The 22,793-nt window shown below is 47.8% G+C and overlaps 1 protein-coding gene across 1 annotated transcript in view; it reads left to right on the top strand.

Moving 5' to 3' along the window:
* The window catches only part of LOC127224777 (whirlin-like), an 83,701-nt gene that overhangs the window by 32,557 nt on the left and 28,351 nt on the right, over positions 1-22,793 (top strand). Inside the window, 1 exon segment of the mRNA XM_051187960.1 lies at positions 3,143-3,257. Coding sequence (XP_051043917.1) covers positions 3,143-3,257 — 115 coding nt within the window.

The following is a 22,793-nucleotide window of genomic DNA, read 5'->3' as shown; positions in this document are numbered from 1 at the left end:
TCCATCTACTCTAAAACACTAGCCTGTGTCTGTCACCTACTCTGGCCTTATGCTAGCCCAGCTCCACCACACTCCAGCCGCACAGAGTCCTGGTATGACCCAGTGGCTAGGCTGTGCCGTGGAATGGTCACTCCCCTCCCTCCCTGCAGTTCACAGGGCTCTTGGGTTTGTTTCCCAGGGCTCTGCTCCCAAGCTTCGGTACCACCAAGCCCAGGGTCTATGGAAAGAGGATTGCTCATAAGAGGATACCAGGGTAACAGGATATTGCTGTGTCTAAGGACACGTACTGTTTCCTTTTTCCCTCATGGAACCTACAAGCTCTGTGTGGCAGACGCACTTTGCAGAGGTGACTCAGTGAAGGGTCTTGAGATACAGAATTGTCCTGGGTTATATGGGCAGCCCAGTGTCACCAGTGTCCTCAGAGGAGGCATAGGAGGGTATGGGTCAGAGGTGACTTGATGTGGTGCTGGAAGTGGGGGGAGGGCGGAGTTCTAATTTCTGAGATGAGACAGGCCCCTGGATGCTGGCACAGTCTTGAGCCTCCGGAAGGAAGGCAGCCTAGCTGTCTGATCCAAACTGTCCACTCTCGAGACTGCTTTTGTCCTGAGCTTCTGATTTCCACAATTTATTCCTCAGTGCTGCAGACACCAGTGGTGGTAAGAGGACACAGGCCTGGCAAGGAAGGAGGGGGTTGCATGGCTGTCACAGTAGAGGCTTCACTGGTGCTGGAAGTGAGAGAAGCTCTGGGGGAGGCTTTGGGTATGACTCTGGTGAAGCCTCAGTGGTGAACACCCCAGCCCTTGTCCCAGGGGATCTCCTGCACCTTCCCACATCCCCTTTTCTGTTTCCCTATTACCCTACACTGGCAGGAGCCTCTCCAGGGACTGACCCTGCCACAGGCTTTTCTCTGTCTATGCTTGGACACAAGGTTCTGGATCACATGTCTGGATAGAAGGACAGTGCCCGCTCATATCCACCAGTCTGTCTAGGACATGAGGCAGCCAACAGTCATCACCTCCCAAGAATTGTTTCTGCTTCTGGAAGCTTAGCCAGTGGCTTGCCTTATGATGCCCTTCTGCAAATAGCAACAATCTGGGTGTTCTCAGTGTGTCTCTACCCTTCTCCCTTCTAGGTGAGGAAACCAAGGTTGAGGGGTTGAAGTTTACCTCCCAGATGTACAAGCCCATATGTGACAAGGGACCAGGGTGGGCATCAGACCTAGGTCAACTCAAGTCCATACAAGCCTTAGGTGGGCCCTATAGCAGGGTGGTGGGGCAGAACTTCAAGTCTGGGCAGCAGCTCTTGGATCTGAGCTGGGAGTCTGTAGAGCCATGGGTTCAGGAGGACAGGCCTGTTTTTTCTGATCCCCCTTGACTCATGGTCACGTGCATCCCTTGGTAGCTTGAGGAAGGCTATCCTGAGTGGCTACCACACTCACAGGAGTCATAGCTGGACCCTTCACCACCCCTCTGTGCTGCTCAGGGGGTAAAGGAAGAGAGCAGGAGAAAGCTAAGCACCTGGACTGGTCTTGGCTACAGTCAGATAGACTTGCCTGGGTCAGCAGGTTTTTTAAAATTTTGTTTTGTTTTGTTTTTCCCTACAAGAGCTTTACCACATGCAAAATGGAACCACCCAGCAATGGATCCCATTTATTGAACATGTCCTAAAATTTATTAAAACTTTATGTGGCACCAGTTTTGTGTCTTTATAAAGAAAAGCAGATACCAGCTTTGTTCTCGTGTTCAGATAAGCAGAGCCGAGACAGAGAATTTAAATGACTTCCCTGCTCTTTCGTCTTTGGTACCTCTGTCCAGGTGAATGCTGAATAAACCAGGTACTGGAGTGATGGAAAAGGTTCTTCCTGGGGTTGGGATAGAACATACTGTAACTATTCACCTTGGAGAATAAAACAGTTCATTGTTGGGGCTGGAGGCGTGGTTCAGTGGTTAAGAGCACTGGCTCCTCTTCCAAAGGATCTGAGTTCAATTCCCAGGACCCATATGGCTGCTCACAAATGTCTGTAACTCCAGTTCCACAGGATTTGACACCCTCACACAGACACACATGTAGGCAAAACACCAATACACGTAAAATCAAAATTAGATCATTAAATAAAAAAGACAGTCAATAGTGACATTTGCCCTCCGTGATGCCTGAGGGTCATGTCCTCCACTTTCCACCATGGGTGTTTTACATTTTTATGAGTCTTCTCTTGATGCGGTGGGGGGGGGGTGTTTTATCTCTCTGGGCTAGGTTTGAGCTAGCCCCTCTTTTTTCCCCATAATCATCACATGCCTGAGGTACTTGTTCTCCTATGCACCTCTCCCCTTAGAGGACCCTGGGGCTCACCCCCAAGGCTTGTGCCCCTACTATTCAGCACTGACAGCTCTACCTATGTGTTCAGCCTCCCACTTTCTCAGAGACACTTCTTTTCCCAGAAAACCCTGCCTCCCTGGATTTCTATCTGGGCCTGTGTCTCTCTGTGGCCCTGTGGTTCATGTGTCCCTCCCCTGTGCTCTGGATCTGTGGCACTACTTCCTGAGTAGGGTAATGTCTATGCATCTCCATAGCCCCCACATCAGCAGAGGGATCTACTACTGGGTTGGTGTGCCTTGAGTGTGCAGAATGGAGTGGAACGCAGCAGAACAATGGTGTTGGAAACCCTGCAGTGGTGGGAGGCCCTCCAGGGAGGTCTCCTGGGTTCAAATGGTTGTGGCACCAAGCTGCAACCAAGCTTTGATCCTATGGAGGGAAGACAGGAGTAAGTATGTGGGCCGAGCCCCGAAGCAAGAAGTCACCTTTGGCTGAAGCCTAGGTGATGCTCATGGCAGCCCCAAGATGTACTGTTAATAGACACCATCCTCACGGGTGAATGCATTGGGAATGTTAGTGCTAAGGGGCCTTTGGGGATAGTGCCTTGCTTTGCCTGTGTTCCTATAGTGAACAGAGGGACAGGTAAGGCAGGGCTGAGGCAAGCCTTGGGGATTTCCACAAGGCCTTGCCTAGCACTGCTGTGTTGGCTAGGATCTGGTGTTTTCCGGGACTTGGGAGGGTGTTTTGTGGTGTGCTGCTCTTCCCCACCAGAGCTTGGCTCCCTCCAGATTAATGTAGCTACCTCTCTTCTTCCTATAGGTGAACCTAGTGCTGGGGACGGCCGGTCCCTGGGCCTCACGATCCGAGGTGGAGCTGAGTACGGCCTTGGCATTTACATCACTGGTGTGGACCCAGGCTCTGAAGCAGAAAGCAGTGGGCTCAAGGTGAGGGGACGACGGGCCACGGACTGCATGTGCGGGGATGTGGGTGGGGAAGATCTCCAAAGCTGGTTTACTTCAGCAGGTGGTGGCCCAGCTGAGGACAGGATCAGCTGGGCAGCCCCTGCTGGCTGCTGGGTCCATAGTGTACAGCTCTGAGCATCAGCAGGGTGGCCTCCTACACTGCGCTAGGCAGTGGGCCAGCCCAGCTCTTTTGAGGCTGTTTTGCAAACACTGTGGATACCCTTGATAGCCCTGACACCAGGACTTGTTATGACACATGCAAAGGGCAGGAGAGAGGAAGCTATGAGCTAGGCTATGGCTATAGCAGGCAGCTTCAGGGCTAGCATCCAATCCAGACCAGCAGCTACTGCAAGTGCATGATTAATTAGCTCATGTTCTAAGCAGAGCTGTGTCGCCTCACATGTATCATTCCATGCTACCTGGTGGAGTGAGGTGATGTCCCAGGTTCTTCCAGATGTAATGAAGTCCCACTCACTGGCCTAAAGTAGGTTTTGAAACAAAGCTTGTGCCTAATGAGTCTTGTCTAAATCCCAAAGCCCAGGGTGTAATGTGCAGTGCTGAACCCCTTACTAGGGATAACTAACAACTCATCCAAGAGCCAGAGACTCTGCATGCAAGGACACTGGCCAGGACCCAAATCACTGTGATACATGACAGCATGTGTTTGAATAGTCATAGATGCTGGGCCTGCAGTGATGTGGAGTGCCGATATTGGGCCCAGGTGGCATTTGAGAGGTAGATAATGAAACACACTGAGGAGAAATGGGATGCAGTGCAGAATGATTTCATAGACTTGACCACAGGTGACTAAAAGAGTGCCTAGCCCAAGGGCAAGGCTGGAGTCTACAACAAAGGGTCTGGAGCATGCATGTGAGTGTGTGTGTGTATGTGTGTGTGTGTGTGTGTGTACATGCATGCATGTTTGCATGCATACATTTATCTTGGGATCCCAGGACCCCATAACTCAGTATGGCAAACAGACTGTCATAGGGAAGATAAGGCAAAATGGGGTTTTGGGAAATGTGGGGCATTTGGAAAGTGCTTTGGGTTCTAATGAGGAAAGACAGCACATGTCCCAGCTCTACTCCATTCCTTCATGGCTGTGTGATCTTGGAACATCTTCTACCTGTCTGAGCCTCCCTGTCCCTACTAAGGAACATGCTTGACTCAAGGCTGTTGAAAAGATAAAAAGAAACAAACTAATGGCACCATTAGTTATTGTAGTAAACATGGGTGTAGACTGCGTGTCTCTCTTAAATTCACACACTCAAATCCTCACCCTTCAGTGTTGGGTTCAGGAGTTGGGGCCCTTGGAAAGCAACTAGACCATGAGGGTGGAACCCTCATCTATGTTATCAGTGACCTGGCAAGAGGGTCCTCACCAGGCACAGAATCCACTGGCATTTTAATGTCGAGCTGTCCAGCCTCCAGAATTGTCAGCAATAATCAGTGCGTAAGCCATTTTGTCTTTGGGATTTTGTTGCAGCACCTGTCAACATTACATTATAGATAGGGGATCACAAGTTTCCTCCCCAGCCCTCAGCAAGGATTAATAGGCAGCTAATATTTGCTGGAGGATGGAGAGACATTTTCTTTAGTGATGCAACTACTGTTTAAATTGCACCTGTAGGTTTAATGAAACTCATTGGGTCACACACACACACACACACACACACACACACACACACACACGGTGGGTGCTGGGGGACACTGTCTCTGACCTCCAAGAGTTATGTACTATTGGGAAGATGGGCAACAAAGATACTCTGTTCATTTAGTTAGAATGAAGGCAAAGGAGGCACATTTTATAAAACTTTACCATTGCCTGAGATTGCCAGGTGGTTGTAGGCACTCGGGTAATTTGCTTGCAACAAATTGCCCACCTTCGGTTAAGTCCTTCTATGCTATCCTCAGCAGCAAGGCGCTTGATGGTAGCTACACTTTCCTTTCCCCTCACAGGCCCCTTGCCTGTGCTGACACCTGCCCACACTCACTTGGGCATCCAGCACTGATTAATTCTGTTTATTGCAGTGCACTTTCTGTGGAATTAGGCATATTGAAATGGAATAAAGGGCCTGCTTGTGTGGGTGGTGGAGCCAGAACAGGCTTTATTTGTAAATAGCGCTCCGTGCTGTGGTGCAGCGCTTTCCTGGGAGGAAAACACCGCCCTTCCATGGGCTTCCAGCTGCTCAGCCCACTTAGCTTCCAGGGCCCAGTGTGAGTCCAGAGAGGGGGCAGGACGCCCAGGCCCTGAGTGGAAAAACACTTGGGAGGTCAGCCAGACCCCCAGCATTTAATCCAGGGGAGGTCTGTGCTGATTGGAGCTTGTCTACCTTCCCAGCAGGGACAGCCCCTCCCCACATCACAGTTTATCTTTGGATTTCTCCTATTTCTCTAATCTTTACAAAGAGTGGACCACTAAACTTCTTTTGTTCCCTTAGGGACAGCCCATCTTGAATGGCATTCAGAAGCAATCTAATAGCAGTTGCCATTCATTAACGGGTTATTATGAGTGAAACATGGTGCTAACATTTAGATGCATCTGCTTGCATTTAATCCTTTCCATTAGCCCTGTGGGATGGGGGGTGGGAGCCTTCACAACACAATTTAACAGATGAGCAACTGAGGCTCAGAGAAGTGCAGTAACTTGCCCAGGGTCATACAAGGATCCCAGCGCTGGCCCTTCTGGTCTTCTTACCTATATACTTGGTTCCACCACTGCCCTATTGGTGTTATCCCAGGTTGACCTAACTAACTCCGTGGTCTCTGCTGAGTCTGTCCAGGCTGGGAGCCCATTGCTTTCCCATCATGGGGACCAGACCACTGTCTTAGGATCCTTGGAGCAGGACCTTTGCTCCTGGGAATGTCTCACTTGTGGGGGTTTCTGCTCTACAGCCTGTGACTTTGGAGCAGGCCTGTCATGCATCTGGAGAAGAAACAGTATCTCAGTGACAGGGATGGTCTGCAGGTCTGTCAGGAAACCTGGATTGCTGTGTTAACCTTCGTGGGGCTGGACTGACCCCGCCACAGACCAGCTCTGTCCTCCTGGTCCCTTTGGATCAAGCTTCCTCAGAGCAATACCTCATGCAGGGGACCTTCCGGGTGGCAGGAAACCTGCTTGCTTCATCCACTCACATCTTCACACAACTCAGCAAGAGTGGTGGAACCTGGGGTCCCAGGTGTGTCAGGAGTGTGTTGTCTGAAGTGTTCCAGCTCCCCCGCTGTGTGAGGTAGAGCCTATGGTGTACTTCGCTCCCTGGTGCCCCTGCCCACAACAGATCAGCTATACATAGTTGTTGCTCAGGAAACAGCTCGTGGGTTGAAGGAAGGACAGAACCTGACCAAGCTCAGATCTTGAGCCCTGTCTCCCTTGTATCTCAGCTTGAACACAGCAGGGCTGGCTTGTTGATGGAAGTGGTGTCGGTGGCTTATTAATTCGTTCTTCTCATTGTCATAACAAAATACGTGACAAAAGCAATTTATAAAGGGGTTTATTTTGGCTCACAGTTTTGGGGGGGTACAGTCAATCCATCATGACAGCAGGAGCGCAAGGCAGCCAGTCGGAACCCACCCACAGGCAGGATTCAGACTGGGACTGTACGCCACTGAATGACACCACACACATTTAGGGTGAAGCCTCAATTAAACCTTTCTGGAAACACCTTTCTAGACACCCAGAGGTATGTTTTTGTGGGATTTTAAGTCTAGCCAAAACGACAAGATTCGCCAACCATCATACTAAACTTGCTGCCCACGTGGGATGCAGACTGCACAACCAGCCCTTGTTCCTCTGCTCATTCCTTTGTGCTGAAGCAGGTTGCATAGCACCACTACCCACAGTGACAGTGAGGCTGCTCATTGCAGGTGCCCTGGGAACGTTCCAGAGTCACTCTCTGCTTCCTCAGTAGAAGGCAAGTCCGTGCTCACATCTCAGCCTCCAAATTACTCATTTACACCTGAGCTGAGAGAAGGCCAGAGGATGGGAAGAGTCTTAAGATGTGGATTCCCACAGGATCCCTCCCACCATTCAGCTGGGCCTCACATTTCCCCTTCCCTGGGGGGGGGGTATCCTGCGGGAGTAGAGGAGTCTGGCAGAGTCCATGGCTGCTCTCTCTTCCCTCTGGGTGAGAGAAGGGTATAACTATTGTTCTATGATGCTGTTAAATGAAGGTCCTACAAATGGGCTTTGTGTCGTCGCATGCTCCTAGGGACCCAAAGTTGGCCAGATAGTAAAAGAACACGGAGATACTTTAGAAACACTGTTGATCATATGGTGATCATAATGAAAATAATCCACACACTGTCTTCAAATTTATAGAACTCCTGAAAAAAAAAAACAAAAAAAAAAAAAATAATAACAAAAAGAACCTCAGCTCAAAGAATGTGATGGATTCCTTGGCGATGCTAAGAAATGTTAGTTGATTTTGTGGCAGTCATAGTTAAGATGACAGAAATAATCGTCTAATGTTTCTATAGTTCTTGGGAGCCTAAGAGCATTTTGCAAACAGTGCTTTCCCTTTCATTCCACAACTTAAAATGAATGAAGCAATGATCTTGAATGATACAAACTGTTCACACTTAGGAAAAGAAAAATAGGTAATTTGTGCACCCAAGCTGTGTGTCAGAGAAATTAAGTTTGTAGTTATAAACCATCCCCAAAAGAAAACACAAGCCCAGACACTTTCACAGATAAAGCTACCAAGAGTTCTGTGTAGTGTAGTCTCTTCCTGAAAACAGATGAGGGTGTACTTCCCAGCTCATTTTATGAAGCCAGCACGATATACTACTATGACCAAGCAAACTCAGTACTAGGAAAGAAAATGACAGAGCATGGTCCTTCATGAATGTAGGCACTAGCACCCCTAGGAGAACATCACCAAATCCACCAGTATTTGAAAGAACAAAGGGGCCAAGAGATGAATCTGTGGGTAATGTGCCTCAGACTGCATAAGTGCAAGGGCAGGAGCTGGAATCCCCAGCACACACATAAAGGCCATAAATGCCACAGGTGTGGTGGCCACCTATAATCTCAGCACTCTGGAGACAAAGACAGGGCATCCAAGAGCAAACTGACTAAGCTAGACTAGCTAAATCTGCATGCTCAAGTTTCAATTGAAAGATCCTGCCATAATAAGTTAAGGTAGAGAGAAATCACATAAGATATGTAGTGTCCTGTGATCTCCAGATGCACATGCATACATGTGCATCCACACATATGTACATGTACACACGTACATACACACATACATCCCTTAGCAAACTCGGGATTAAAGGAAAAGAATCAATGAAGAATATCTTTTTAAAAAAAAAAAATACGCAAGGGCTGGAGAGATGGCTCAATGGTTAAGAACACTTACTGCAGAACCCAAAACTTGGGTAACTCCAGTTCCAGGAACCTGATGCCCTCCTCTGGCCTCCACAGGTTCCTACTCTAATGTTTATATACCCCCATACACACACAGTTAAAAATAACATCTTAAAATAACACATATAGCAAACATGGATCATGAAGTTTTATTCACATGTTGAAGAACTAAGTGTCTTTGCCTAAAACTGCAGAGCAACGGAAGGTGAACAGGGGATCCAGTGGTGTCTCGTGCTGTTCGAGCAGTGGTTCTAACTAAACCTTCCTAATGCTGCGACACTTTAATACCATTCCTCAAGTTGTGGTGAACCCTACCCATAAAATCATCTTGTTGCTACTTCATAATGGTATTTTGTTGCTCTTATGAATAATAATGTAAATATCTGATATGGAGATAGTCTTAGATGACCCATGTAAAAAGGTCATGTGACTCCCAAAGGGGTCCTGAGGGCTAGAGGAATGCATATGGCAAAGCATGAGTGAGTGGAGTGGCCTTAGGCAGGGGAAGCTTGGGCCATAAAAGAAGGAGCAGAGTCACAGGGCTCTATAAAAACCCTTGAGACCTGCTCCTTCCAGCCAGGCTGCACCTCCTAATGTCCCCACAACCTCCCAAGGTATTGCCAACAGGAAGGCAGGAGCAGAACCTGGGGGGTTGTGGCGGAGCATTTTAGCTTCACTCTGTAACTCTAGCTACAAGTTCTTTCTCCTCTCCAAGAGTGTGGATTAGGACTTGTGAAAACATGTCATTTCCAAGAAAATCACCTGATAGGCCAGCCTGAGGTCACGAAAGTCATGAGTATAGATTTACAGGAAAGGGGAGACGGGGGAAGCCCTGTGCTTCAGGGTTAGTCAACTCACACAGAAAGGAGCAGATTCAGAACCACACAGAGGGTGCATGGCACATGTGTGCATGAACAATGCCTCAATCCATGCATAAAATGGGCTGGAGAAGCTGGAGGCAGAGACACCCCATATAATGCTCCCACATACACTCATGTCTGGGTTTTTGAGTACTGTTCTTCAGGTAAAAACAACCTAAGAACCTGAGCTCTTGATAAAAAGGACTGATGTCAGGTGAGGAAGATCTAAGATAGGCTTGTGACTTCTTTCTTTTTGTGATTTTATTTTAGGGATGCTGCAATCCTGTGTTTACATGCCTGTAATCCCAGTTACTTTATGTCTGAATCAGGAATAGTACTAACGTGAGGCCAGCTTTGACTATACACTGAAACCCTGTCTTCGTATGTGTGTGTGCATGTGTGGGGGTGTTCTCATGTAGCCCAGATTGACATCAAACCACTTTGAATGGAGGATGACCTTGAACTTCTGCCCCTCTTCTAATCTTCTAAGGCCGAATGCTGGGATCACAGGCCTGTAGCACCCACCCACTTTATGCTGTTCTGAGGAATCCAACACTAGGGTTTGTGTATACTGTGCAAGCAACTCTACCAACTAAGCTACATCCCCAGCCCAAGCTTGTAGTTTCAGGTGCCAGAATGCAAAGACATGCCAAAATGGGATCAAGCAGAAAGGTAAATAAATGAAGTATATCCAGTGTGCATAGTGCTTCCAAGAGGGCGCCCACAGTCAAAGAACAAGTGCGCCTGGCTCGGTACTGAGGTGATTACAGGAAAGACTGAGTATTTATACAAGATGGCACAGAGAAACCACTGGACTAGACCACTCTATCGGCAGGAAGGAAGGTGTATTGGGGGTCAGGCCTACAAGGCAATCTCTGGGGAGAGGAAGTACAGAGCAAAATGGTGGAAAAGCAAGAAAATTTTGTAGGACAGTCAGCAGGGTGGGGGTCTGAGCTGAAAAAGTCTGGGCTGATGGGAGATGTCATTCTGTATATGTTTCTCATACTGGTTAATAATAAAGCACTGTTGGCCAATAGGAAAGGAAGATAGGAGGGACTAGGAGACAAGGAGGAAATAGGAAGTAGGAAGGAGGGGTCAAGATGGAGAGTCAGGAGAGAGCAGTATGCAGCAGCCGGCTCCCAGTAAGAACACGTGGACACACATAGATTAACACAAATGGGTTAATAACTAAGGCAGAGCTAGCCGATAAGAAACTAGTACCTGGCCAACAGTATAATATCAAATACAGAGTCTCTGTGTGTTATTTGGGGCTGGCGCGGCAGCGGGACAATACCAGGCGGCGGGTGGAAAAACCATACCCCTTACACTGGGCTGTCCAAATTGCCCTTGCCAGGGGTAGCTGACTTTGGTTAAAGGAGGTTCCTAGAGGATTAAGGCTGGTTCCTTGTAGAAAGGAACTACCTTGAGAGATCTTATGTACCAAACAGAAACCTTTAGGCTTGCCTGCCTGATAACGGTCCTCTGTTTACCCAGCCAGAGTGCTTTAGGACAGTGTCACCAGCACTGTCATTTGGCGGGGAGAGGGCTTTGGACCTGACACTGTCATAACATAGGGACATGCAGCTGGAAATTACATTAGAGCTTCATAGTCAAGTCATCACTGCCTCATGGACGAGGCTCCAAACAGGGCTGAAGAATGGGCAGAAGTCAGACTTAAGACTGTTTCTTAAGAGCATCCCTTCTAGTGTGTCGGGGGGCCATAAAGTGGAGGGTGGAGAAAAAGCTGTGCTAACCACAAACTGAGCTGGATGGTAATAGGTTTTCTGCCCCCCCAACCCCCCTGATGGGTTTCTGCCTCGATTCAGTAAGCCAAATGAAGCTGAGTTGAAAAAGTATAAAACAGGTGTGTTAAGCAAAGCAATACCCCATGGGTTCACTGATCTCAGAGAAGAAGGCCAGAGAACTCACCTGTCCAGGAAAGTTGTATGGCTTGTAGGCTGGGGTGATGATGCGTCCACCGCAAGCTGAGTTTGTGCCCTGGTATGGTTGAAAGCTGAGCACCTAGGCAAGGACTTGGGCAGTAGCAACTCCAGGGGATGAAGCTGAATAGCAGCCAAGAATGCAGAACTGGACTTTTTGACACCTTTCCTTTGTTCTGAGACTCTGAGCAGGCAGGGTTTGGGGAAGGGGGAATGAGAAGGAACAGAGCTTCCTGTACCATGGAGGGGCGAGCCAGAGACTCCAGCAGGTATAATACTATTTTAGAACACAATTGTGTTTTCCAATTGCAGAAATAATCTTGCTCGATGTAGAGAAGAGGAAACATGTCCTAACTAGATCTGTAGGCTTCCTCGCCTACCTGATTACACCTCCCACCCACCCCCATCCCAGCAAGCCAGGACAGCCAATTATGCCCTGAGAGGTGGATAGGCCAGGCACCCTGCTGAGTCCCGACCAATCTCAATGGTAGATAGCCTACCAGCCTCCTTTAAAGATGAGATACAGAGAGGTCAACATTTGCCCAAGGTCACACGAAGAAATGGTGGCCCTACTCTGGTATCTGACCATCTGGCTAGGAACCCCACATATGTGCAATAGAAGTAATGAGCATCCTATCTCAAGCTCCCAATATCTGCTGTGCCCTCTGATGTGTCCCTTCAGCACACTGACAGCCCGGCCTAATTCCTGCCTGTCTTGCTTTAAGGTTTGGGATCTGGAGGGTTCTGTCACTTCCGACCTCAGTGGTGAAACCCTGGTGGGAATGGTACAAAGGATGGCAGTGTGAGGCAGATGACTCTTTTGGCTTTTTCAGAAATACAACCGTCACCAGCATTTGGAGAGGGCTGTTTTGTGCCAGCCACAGTCCTTTAGCTCTGTGAGGAAGGAGGCATCGATGTTATCTCTACTTTACAGATGGGGACCTGAAGCACAGAAGAGTTAAACAACTTGCCCAAGGTCACACAGCTAGTAGATGGAGCTGCTGGGATTGGAAGGGATAAGATCCAGTCCTGAAAAATCTTGTTCCCATGCCCTCCCTCTCATGCCCTTCTAACTAGTCTGGCCGCTGTCACCACGGTACCTTTTTGATGTGGTTTTCAGCATGCAAGGGAGGACAAGACGTGGGGCTTTCTGTTGCAGACTGCTGAGTTACACATTCCCTAAGCATGTACAGTGTCTGTGGTGTCTCTGCCTCATGCTTCCCTGTGGGGTGTGTCTGCTCAGTCTCAGGCCTCCCCAGGGACACTACTTGCATCTTCATGACTATGATAGACTAAGATGGACAAGTGACCTCCACGCCCTCTCCCGGCAGGCTATGCCCCTCCAGGTGCCTCCTCTGAGTCATGTCCTCTGTCCTCAGGCAGCTCTAGGAGGAGGATCTGATGGCCCAGGCCTCATCCAGCAGCTTGCACCAAGCCTGTTTCAAAGCTCTGAGTGGGCTAGCTGAGGCAGGTCCAGAGGCTCCTCCCACAGGAAGCCCTGCTCCAAAGGGAAAGGCTCCCGGTCACCTTTTTCGTGTTTGAGCAGGGGCTTTGACCAGTTTCTTTAAATCCAGACCCACTACCAACGACAGCAGGCAGCCTGTCAGCACACAGACATTTGTTATCAGTGTGGCTGTCATTGCCCTGTACCCTGTGGCCCTACAAGGAAGAATGCTGCATTGTCACTTAGCCTCAGTGCAGTGCCAGCCCTCTGCAGAATGGGGACCTGAGGCAGAGATGGTAGCGTGTCTATAACGTCTCCAAGGACAGGGCCTACCTCAAGTTTTTGGTTTCGTTCTTGTTTTTAAAGGTAAGGTCTTGTGCTGACTAGGCTGGCCTCTCACCGGGTAGCTATGAATGGCCTTAAACTTCGGACATTCCTCTACAGTACCCAGGTCACATTGTGTTGGTAACTGCACCGGCGCTTTGTGCAACTGGAAGCGCCTTTTCCCCTGAGCTGTATCCCCAGCACACAGGTCCCATCTACCTAGTACTGTGACAGTGACAAGTCAATGCTTGGAGGGGACAAGCATTGAAACTACCACAGATGCCTCTGAGGTAACAGAGGTTCTGCTTGGAAATTGCTTCTGAGTAATAGAAAGAGGAATAAATGGCCTGGGAGTCTAGAGTGGTGTCATATCCTGAGTGTTAAGAGTGGTGTCATATCCTTAGTATGATACTGTAGTACTTGGAGCACCTGAATGAAAATGAAGACATGACTACTCCCAGGTGTGGCTAAGGAGAAGGATTTTATTGTCGATTTGAGGAAGAGTCCAGACTGAGTAGGGCTATGTATGAGAAGAGAGACGGGGAGAGTGAGAGAGGAGAGAAGAGAAGGCAAGCAGACCAAGAGAGGAGCCAAGGACCAAGAGAGTGCATATTCAAACTGGTGGGTTTATATGGTAGAGCAGCTGGAGGAGGGGAATCAAACCCAGCCCCTGGGCTGGAGCGGTCCAGGGTAGGGGTGGGGTGAGAAGTGCTGAAAGGAGCTACACTCACCTAGTAAGCCTTGTCCCAGGTTTTTGGGGGACCTGACAGAGCCCACATAGCTATCATGCCAAGGCCCTGCCCGTGCCACTTTCCCAACATTGACTCCATTAATCCCACAGCAAGAACAGCAAGCTTGAGGTAAGGAGCCACACAGCTAAGACATGGCAAAGCCAGGCTCCAACTCAGGCAGGGTGACTGAGTCTTTCTCAGAAAGTGTCTGTGTGGCTGGGCCCTGTAGGATGAGCAAATACTTGCCAGCCATCTGCATGCCCAGTGCCTAGACAGAAGCTGCAGAACCAAGCCGGTGCCCCGTGTGATGTGGATAGTGGGCAGATGTGGAGCTGGGACTCACAAACAGAGAAACTAAAGAAGAGATTAACAGGAACACTGGGGGGCAGGGTGCACACCGGGTGTTGAGCAGGGAGGGGCAGCAGAAGGGGCAGGAAAGAGGACAGGGTAGGTGACACCAGCTCCAACAGCCATTTCAAGCAGCAGCTAGATGCACCTGGACTTTCAAAATTCATAAGCCCAGGAGCTGTTAGCTGAGGCTGGTAGGTGGAAGGCAACCAGACTACCAGAGTTTGGGGTGTCATGAGAAATGTGTAGGCACATACAGATACATGTGCATGTGTGTGCACATGTGTGGAGACCAGACCAGAGGTTGGCATCAAATATCTTAACATATGGAGGCAGGGTCTCTCACTTGCACCTAAAGCACAGCAGTTTGGTTGGTATAGCTAGCCAGTCTGTCCTGACTGTGCCTTCCACGCCTGCCTGGTATTTATTTATGTGGGTACTGGAAATCTGAACGTCCATCCTCAAGCTCATGTGGCAAGTGCTTTGTGCCCTGAACCATGTCCCCAGCCCCCTTGTTAACCTCATTTGAGTTATGATTCATAAGCCTGTCCCGCTCCAGTATTCTCATCAGCATTTTCTAACATCTGTGGCCACTCCCACAGTCAGGTTTCAGAACATTTGCAGCAACACCCCCCCCAAAACTCCCTGCACCCATAGAGCCACCTCCCCAGGAGTTCTAATATCCTTGTCTCCATCTTTGCCACTGGGCCACTGGATATCTATGAATCACCCAGTATGTGGCCTTTGAACTGGCTCCTTCCACTTAGCATAATGTAGCCTGTGTCAGTAAGTTCATTTTTATGGCTAAATAATATACTATCATGTGGTGGTACCACACTGTTCCTTCATTAGCCGGTGGGCTATTGGACTGGTTTCATCTGTTAGCATCTTCCACTCTTTTCTCTATATAATTTTTTAGGTGATTGATTAATAAGTTGTGTAGACCGCATTGTGTGTCACATTTTCCGCCTGTGTCTTCCCAGGAGCAGTGATTAAAACCCCCTAAAGCACAATCCGTAAGAGTTGCATAATAATATTCCATCCGTGGCTGCATTATAATTGACCTGACTGTTCCCTTGAAGCCAAGCATTTAGCTGTTTTTAATTGAAGTAAGGCTTTCCCAAAAGAGCAACAAAATGAGAGGACCCTCAGTGGAACTTTGCAGAGCAGCTTAAACCCCCTCCCAACCCAACCTATCTGTGCCTGCAAGGCTGCAAAGCCTGGTTGGGGGCAGGAGTGATTTAGCTCAAATTGCTAAAAGGCTTGTTCTGGTCATGGTGAGGATGTGTCTCTTGCTAGGCAGGGGGCAGAGCAGTTCTGCCTCAGGCCCCTTTTCTCCAAACCCCCAAAGCAGAGGGAAATGTTTGTGAAAGATGAGAAAATGGCAGAGGGGGGCTAAGCCATGCACCCCCAGATCTTTTTTTCTAGGACTTTTTTTTCCTTCTCATCTGTGTTCTGTCGCTGTGAAGAGACACCATGACCACAGCAACTCTTTTTTCTTCCTTTTTTTTTTTTAATATAATTTTTTCTTACTTTACATATTGATCTCAGTTCCCTCTCCCTCCCATCCCCCTGTCCCATTCTCCATCCACTCTCCAGGGAGGGTGAGGCCTTTCAGGAGGGATCATCAAAATCTATCAAGTCATTTGGAGTAGGACCTAGGCTCTCCCTCATGTCTCTAGGCTAAGGGAGTATCCCTCCATGGGGAATGTGCTCATGAAATCCTTTTGTGCACCAGGGATAGATACATCCTGGTTCCATTGTCAGAGGTCCCATAGATGGCCCAGACCTTCTAACTGAGACCCACTTTAACGGGGTCTGGGTCCGTCCTATGCTGGTTTCCCAGCTACCAGTCCGGGGCACATGAGCTCCCCCTTGTTCAGGTCAGCTGTCTCTGTGGGTTTCTCCAGCCTGGTCTTGACCCCTTTGCTTATCACTTCTCCCTCTCTGCAACTGGATTCCAGGAGTTTAGCTCAGTGTTTAGCTGTGGGTGTCTGCTTCTGCTTCCATCAGCTATTGGATGAAGGCTCTAGGATAGCAGATAAGGTAGTTGTCAATCTCATTATCAGGAAGGGCATTTAAGGTAGCCTCTCCACTATTGCTCAGATTGTTAGTTGGTCAGCTTGAACAATAAAGAGAAACCTTTGCGTTTGCATCGGAATTGTCTGGCTCCTTGGGCTGGTCTGGGGCTCTGTGAACCTGGCACAACAAGTATAGCTGGGATATAAGGAGAAATGAGTTGGATAGGGTGGGGGTGGGGGAGCCCATGAGCTGGAGAAGTTTAGGGGGAAGGGAGGACCAGGATGGCAGCATGCACATAGAGGCAAGAACACATAAACATACATACACGTACACAAACACACACACACACACACACACACACACACACACACACACACACACACCGCTGTCACAACACTGTAAAGAACTCCAAAGGGTCATACATCTCACACTGCTGTATACCCAAATGCTTTTCTATATTTTCATCTCCATCTCCTAAGAGGAGCATAGACATTCACTTAATACACTATCAGAGCAGTGAGTAAAAGCAGAAAGTCTCGCCATGGGCACCTCTACCTTTCTTTATGCTTTAATTGTGTGTGGGGGGGGTGTGTAGTTTCACCTGCTGCACCTTCCTGCAGACCACTCTTCATTTCTTATGTAAAAGGAAGTGCACCATAGGTATCCTTTTGCACTTGTGACTGTTAATGTGCTATTCAGGAAATCATTTGTGTCCATGCACAGTGGCCTTTTGTCATTTTTTGTTTGTTTTATAGTTACGTAGTTCTGTACCATGGTTTATTTGGCTATTCTCTGTATAATATTTAGTTTGTTTTCCTTATTTTTGCAAGTGCAAATGCCACCACAATGAGGGTCACGTGTTTATGTATTTTCTCTTGGAAGTATGTTTTCATGATAAATTTCTAGAAAGGAGGTTCTAACATTTTCCACCCTGAATTCCCAGCAGGGCATGAGAGTCTGCTTGTTTCTCCAGCTCTGACAAGTACTGCCACCTGTTCAATCTTTCCTCCAGTGTGATGGGCTATAAATTATATCTTGGTGTAGTTTTACTGTGTGGATTTCTTATTATGAGTGAAGCTGAATGTGTTTTCATATGCTTAAGGGCCATTTTGTCATTTGCTTATATTTTGTTATTAGAGTTTTGGATAACCCCCCCCCCCCCCGCCACACACACACACACACATAATGAAAGCATTCTTTAGCCTTACCAATAATTGGCCCTTACCTGTAATATATATTACACACACACACACACACACACACACACACACACACACACACACACCTGCATCGTGTCTGAGCCAACTTAGGCTGATTGATACACTATAGATAGAGTGGACTAAATAATGGACATTTATTTCCTCCAGTTTTGGAGGCTGGGAAGTGCCAGGTTAGTGTGGTTGGCTGATTCCTGTGGAGACTGATTTTGTGGCTGGCTTCTCCCCCAGGTCCCCAACAGAGGATTCTATTGTCTCTTCACCTTCCTAGAAGGCATCAGTCCCTTTTGATTAGGTCTCCATCCATCTGACCTCCCGACCTGTATCTCTTTTGCAAAGGCTCCGTTTTCTTCCCGGTTTGAATATGAAATGTCTAGCCCCACTTCCTGTCCTTTCTGCTTTCTGTTCTGCTAAGATGTGAGGAGGAGGGTGTCCTGGCTGCACACTTCTGCCACCATGGAGCTGCCTGCTGCCATGCCATCTCCTTCAAAGTGAACTGTACCCCCTGGATTGTGTGGTGGTTTGAATAACAATGGCTCCCATAGGCTCATATGTTCCCATAGGCAAATAGTTGTTCCCTAGTTGATGGAACTGTTTGGGAAGGGTTAGGAGGTGTGGCCTTGTTAAAGATGCATCACAAGGAGTAGGCTCTGAGGTTTCAAATACCCCTGTGATTTCCAGTTATCTCTCTCTAACTCATAATTGTGGGTTAGGATATAAATTCTCAATTACTGCTCCAACACCATGCCTGCCTGCCACGCTTCCTGCCATGATGGCATGAACTCTACTCTCTGAAACTATAAGCCCAAAGAAAATCTTTCTTCTGAAGTTGCCTTGGCCATGGTGTCTTATCACATCAATAGAAAAGACAGACTGTGAACCAAAACAAGCCATCTTCCCTGCTCCTTGTCAGGTATTTGGTGACAGTGACGGGAAACATCACTGATACAGGGATGAGCTGGGGGTAGGGGTGTTGGAGACATTCAATCGATAGTATTCACTGGTCATTTTCTCTTGACTTAGTGGCCTTTTCCAATGCCTAAGTTGTCATTTTTTCTATCAGTCGATCCTGGTCCTTTTGTTGACACCAAGTTCTAGTTAGGAAATGTTGGTGTAAACCAGTGCAGCTACCATGATCCTGGTGCTGCAAGTTATAAAGTCTTCCTTTGTCACAGAGGTTTGTAACACACCAGTGTCACATCTGCAGTTCCAGCTGTCCCTGGTCTGTCTCCGGTCAGCCCCACTGCCTGTCTCCTCCCAATCAGGGTCCCCTGAGGCAACAACAGAGAGACGGTGCCCCTCGGGCCCTTTCATTTCTGCAGCAGGGTCTGCCGAACCAGTCTTGCATTTTAATTTTTCTGTAATTTTTTAATTTACTTTTTATATCTAAAGATTAAAAACTGCCTGTCCTGGAAGCATGGGCTTGTAATTCCATCTACTCTGGAGGCTGAGGCGGGGTGGGGGTGGGAGGGTGGGGATCTCAAATTCAATTCCAATCTGGGCAATTTAGTGAATTCAAGGCCACCCTGGGCAACTTAGTGAGATTATATTCTCAGAGGCAGGATAATTTCCTGGGATGCATGGGCTCCTGGGTTCATTGCTCTGTACCTTAAAAAGGAAAGAAAGAAAGAAAGGAAGGAAGGAAGGACAGGAGGGAGGGAGGAAGAAAGAATATTAGTTAATTTCATTTTAAAATAAGAAATGTATTATTTTACTTTTAAATGATTTCTGATTCATACATTTTTTTTGTTGTTGTTGTTGTGTTGGCTATTGTTTCTTGGTTTGTTTGTTTTCAAGACAGTGTTTCTCTGTGTGGCCCTGGCCATCCTGGAACTCTCTCTGTAGACCAGGCTGGCTTCAAACTCACAGAGATCCACCTACCTCTGCCTCCCAAATGCTGGGATTAAAGCTGTTTGCCACCATAGCCTGGTGGCAATAGATGTGTTTTGAGGGCTATTTAAGATTTAGAGAAAATTTGAGCTTACAGTAGCGTTTGCATGCAGTGCCCCTTCCCTGTCTGTTCATGGAGTTTCCCCTCCAGTTGTTATTTTTATTCTATTGTGTGTGTTTCACTTTATTTTTGTGATACTGGAAGTATAGCCCAGAGCCTCTTGCATGCTAGGCAGGTGCTCTACCACGGAGCTTCCCTTCAGCTCTATTAGCAACCTTGAGTATAAGTGTGTAAGAGACACATGTTATAGTTAATGAGCCAGTGAGGTTTACGTTATCTGCTGGAGCCTGTAATTTGCATTCATGCTCGCAGTTCTGTGCGTTTTATTAGGTGAATAATGCCATATAGCCAATGTCACAGTGTCATCCAGTGTAGATTCACCTCCCTAAAAACCTCCATGTTCCACTTAGCCTCCTTCCCCTTTAGTCCCTCCCTCTTCCAGGTCTCAAGCCCCTCTGATCCTCTCACTGTGAATATTTCTGTCTGTCCCCATCTTCCTGTCTGTCCACCGAGTCATGGAGTTAGAAGCATACACCGTAGAGCCTTTTCAGATCAGCCTCTTCCTCTGCCATGTTATTTTCTAACATATTTATTAGAGACACAGCATCATGCTTCACTGTGAGGGTCCAGCACAGCAGTTGCACCTGGGTCCACCACCTGCCAGGACCAGCCTGGGGAAATGACACTTCCATCTGCTCAGATGGGCTGGGGACCTTGACGACTCTTCTCTTTGCTGTTTTTTAATGGACTAAGGACTGTTACAAGCAATAGGTACAGTGCTACGATTCTGCAGTGAACACTGAAGTATGATTTTGTTTATCCATTTTGTTTATGCTAACTCCTGATGAATTCTGGCTACAGTTTTTACTAGGCTGCCATTGCAAAAAGTAAGTGAAGAGCTGCAACTGGGCATCACCCAATCCTCGCATAGAGGTTGCCTCTGCCTCTGTCCTTAGAAATCGTTTCTTTTGATATGGAATGGCTTCAAGTCTGCTTCATATGGTACTATACATTTCTTCTCTTTTCTTAAGGATTTGTCCCTGTTGCTACTACAGATGGGATCCCCTTCTATTATATCTTCTGACTGGTCACTGTTTGTCTGTGAAGGCTGTGGACTTGAACTTGAGAACTGAGAGGTCCACTGAGAATCCCAATGTGATTCAGTAGGCCATGTCTGGGCCACTTGCCCTGGTAGACTGGAAGTCTAAGGGCTGGGATACCAGCCTTCCACCTGCTATTCCAGATCTTGCTCTTCCTCCCTCCCTCCCTCCCTCCCTTTCTTCTTTCCTCATTCCATCCATATATGTAAATGCGGGCATACTCATGCTAGTGTATGTGGAGTCCAGATGATAAATGGAAGTCAGAGAACAATTTCTGGGAGTCTCCCACTTTGTTTTGAGGCAGGGTCTCTCTTGTTTCTGCCACTGTCTTGCAGTGGTCTTCCGAGGAATTCTTGTCTCTCTAACTCTGTCTTCTACTAGGAGTGTTAGATTACACGTGCACACCACCACATCCAGCTTCTTATGTGGGTTCCAGGGCTTGAGCTCAAGTTGGCAGGCTTGGGCAGCAGGCACTTTTACCCACTGAGCCATCTCCCTAGCCTTCTGGTTTCCTTTCTTGTAGAATGAGGGGATTCAGTAATTAATTCCATTTCCCAGAGCCCTGTGCTTCCAGCAAAAACAAACTTAAGATTTGTCTTTCTACCTCTTTGCCATCCATGTGATTGAAAATTCAGCTGTTCTTCCTTGCTTCATTCATCCTGTGGAGCTAGGCTTCAAGTCCCTGCCTCTCATAAGTCCAGGCCTGTTGATGGTTATATTTTTACTCTTACTCTTTTACTATTTGGGGGCTTGCCACCCAGGTCCCAAATAAATCACACACGGAGGCTTATTCTTACTTATTTACGCCCGGCCTTAGCTTTCTTACTCTGTGCCTTGCTGTGTAGCAGGGACATTAGCCCCTGATGTCTCCCTCCCTCCCCTTGGTCTATCTTTCTTCTTCCTCCTCTTCCCAGATTTTCCCTCCTATTTATTTTCTCTGCCTGGCAGCCCCGCCTATCCTTTCTCCTCCTGCCTTGCTATTGGCCATTCAGCTCTTTATCAGACCATCAGGTGTTTTAGACAGGCTCAATAACACAGCTTCACAGAGTTAAACAAACACAACTGAAAAAGAATGCAACACGTCTTTGCATCATTAAACTAATATTCCACAGCATAAGTGAATGTAACACATCTTAAATTAATATTCCACAACACAGGGGAAAAGTGGGCTTACAAGAAGACACTGGAGAAGGGTTGGTTCGAAGAGCTCAGTTTGTTAAGGTAGCCATCATCAAAGGTGGTCAGAGAAATGGAGATTCTGTCCTGGGGAATGGCTTTCATTTTACTTAATTTTAATTAATGTAAATGTAAGTGCTGGGATGAACTAGGAGGCGTAGAGAGAGGGGAAACTATTCTGATTAGATTATGTGAGAAAAGGATTTATGTTTAATGAAAGTGGGAGAATTGAAAAATGTGCATGCAGCGGTTACTCCTAGAACATTTCCTTGTGGTATTTCCATCTAGTGTGATGAGGTTAGATGTCCCCATGTCATCAGAGCTGAAATGTGAAATGGCCTGATGTGCCACTGGGGTTGGAGCGGGAGGTCATCCATCTGGGGTCATCCTCCTCTGCAGCTGGCATGCTGGGCATCCTTGGGCAAGTGGTTTTACCTTTCTGATCTCCACTGCTCTCATCTATAAAACAGGAAACCTTATCTAATATTTATCTGCCTTGGGTGGTGGGTTTAAGGTCAGAGCTAAAGGAAGTGGGTGACTGGCCTAAGCCAGGCACTCAGAGGGTCCCTGTGGGTTATTCTCCCTGCATCTGACCCTTGGTGAGCTCCCCATGGAAAGACCTAGCTCTGACCTTGACCCGGTCTGACCTCAGGTTTCCCATGTTGACCTGAAGCCTTAGATCAGCGCCCCCTCACCCCCGTGGAGACTACGGATCTGCCAAGGCTGCAGGAGGGGAGCAGGTGCCACAAGCTGGAATTGAGCCTGAATGGGCTTTCCTATACCGCCCACTGCCTTTTCCGTAGATTCTGCCTGGACAGGATCCGAGTTTGTAGAGGCGCAGCGGAGACCAGCCCCTTTCCACCTAGTCCTTACTCCCACTCCAGCTGCACACTGACCTCAGTCTTTCATTGTTGTTTCTTTAAATACGCGCAAGGTTTGCCTGCTTCTGAACTGCTGGGAAAAACTAATGTTGTCTCATTAAAACTGCATTATTCACTTGTAGTGAAGGGGGTGGGCGGGGTAGGGGGAACCATTAAACT

Source organism: Phodopus roborovskii, unplaced genomic scaffold, assembly GCF_943737965.1.
Source record: "Phodopus roborovskii unplaced genomic scaffold, PHOROB, whole genome shotgun sequence".
NCBI classification, from domain to species: Eukaryota; Metazoa; Chordata; class Mammalia; order Rodentia; family Cricetidae; genus Phodopus; species Phodopus roborovskii.
Note: the sequence above shows the minus strand (reverse complement) of the source record. Positions and strands in the feature narration are given on the sequence as shown.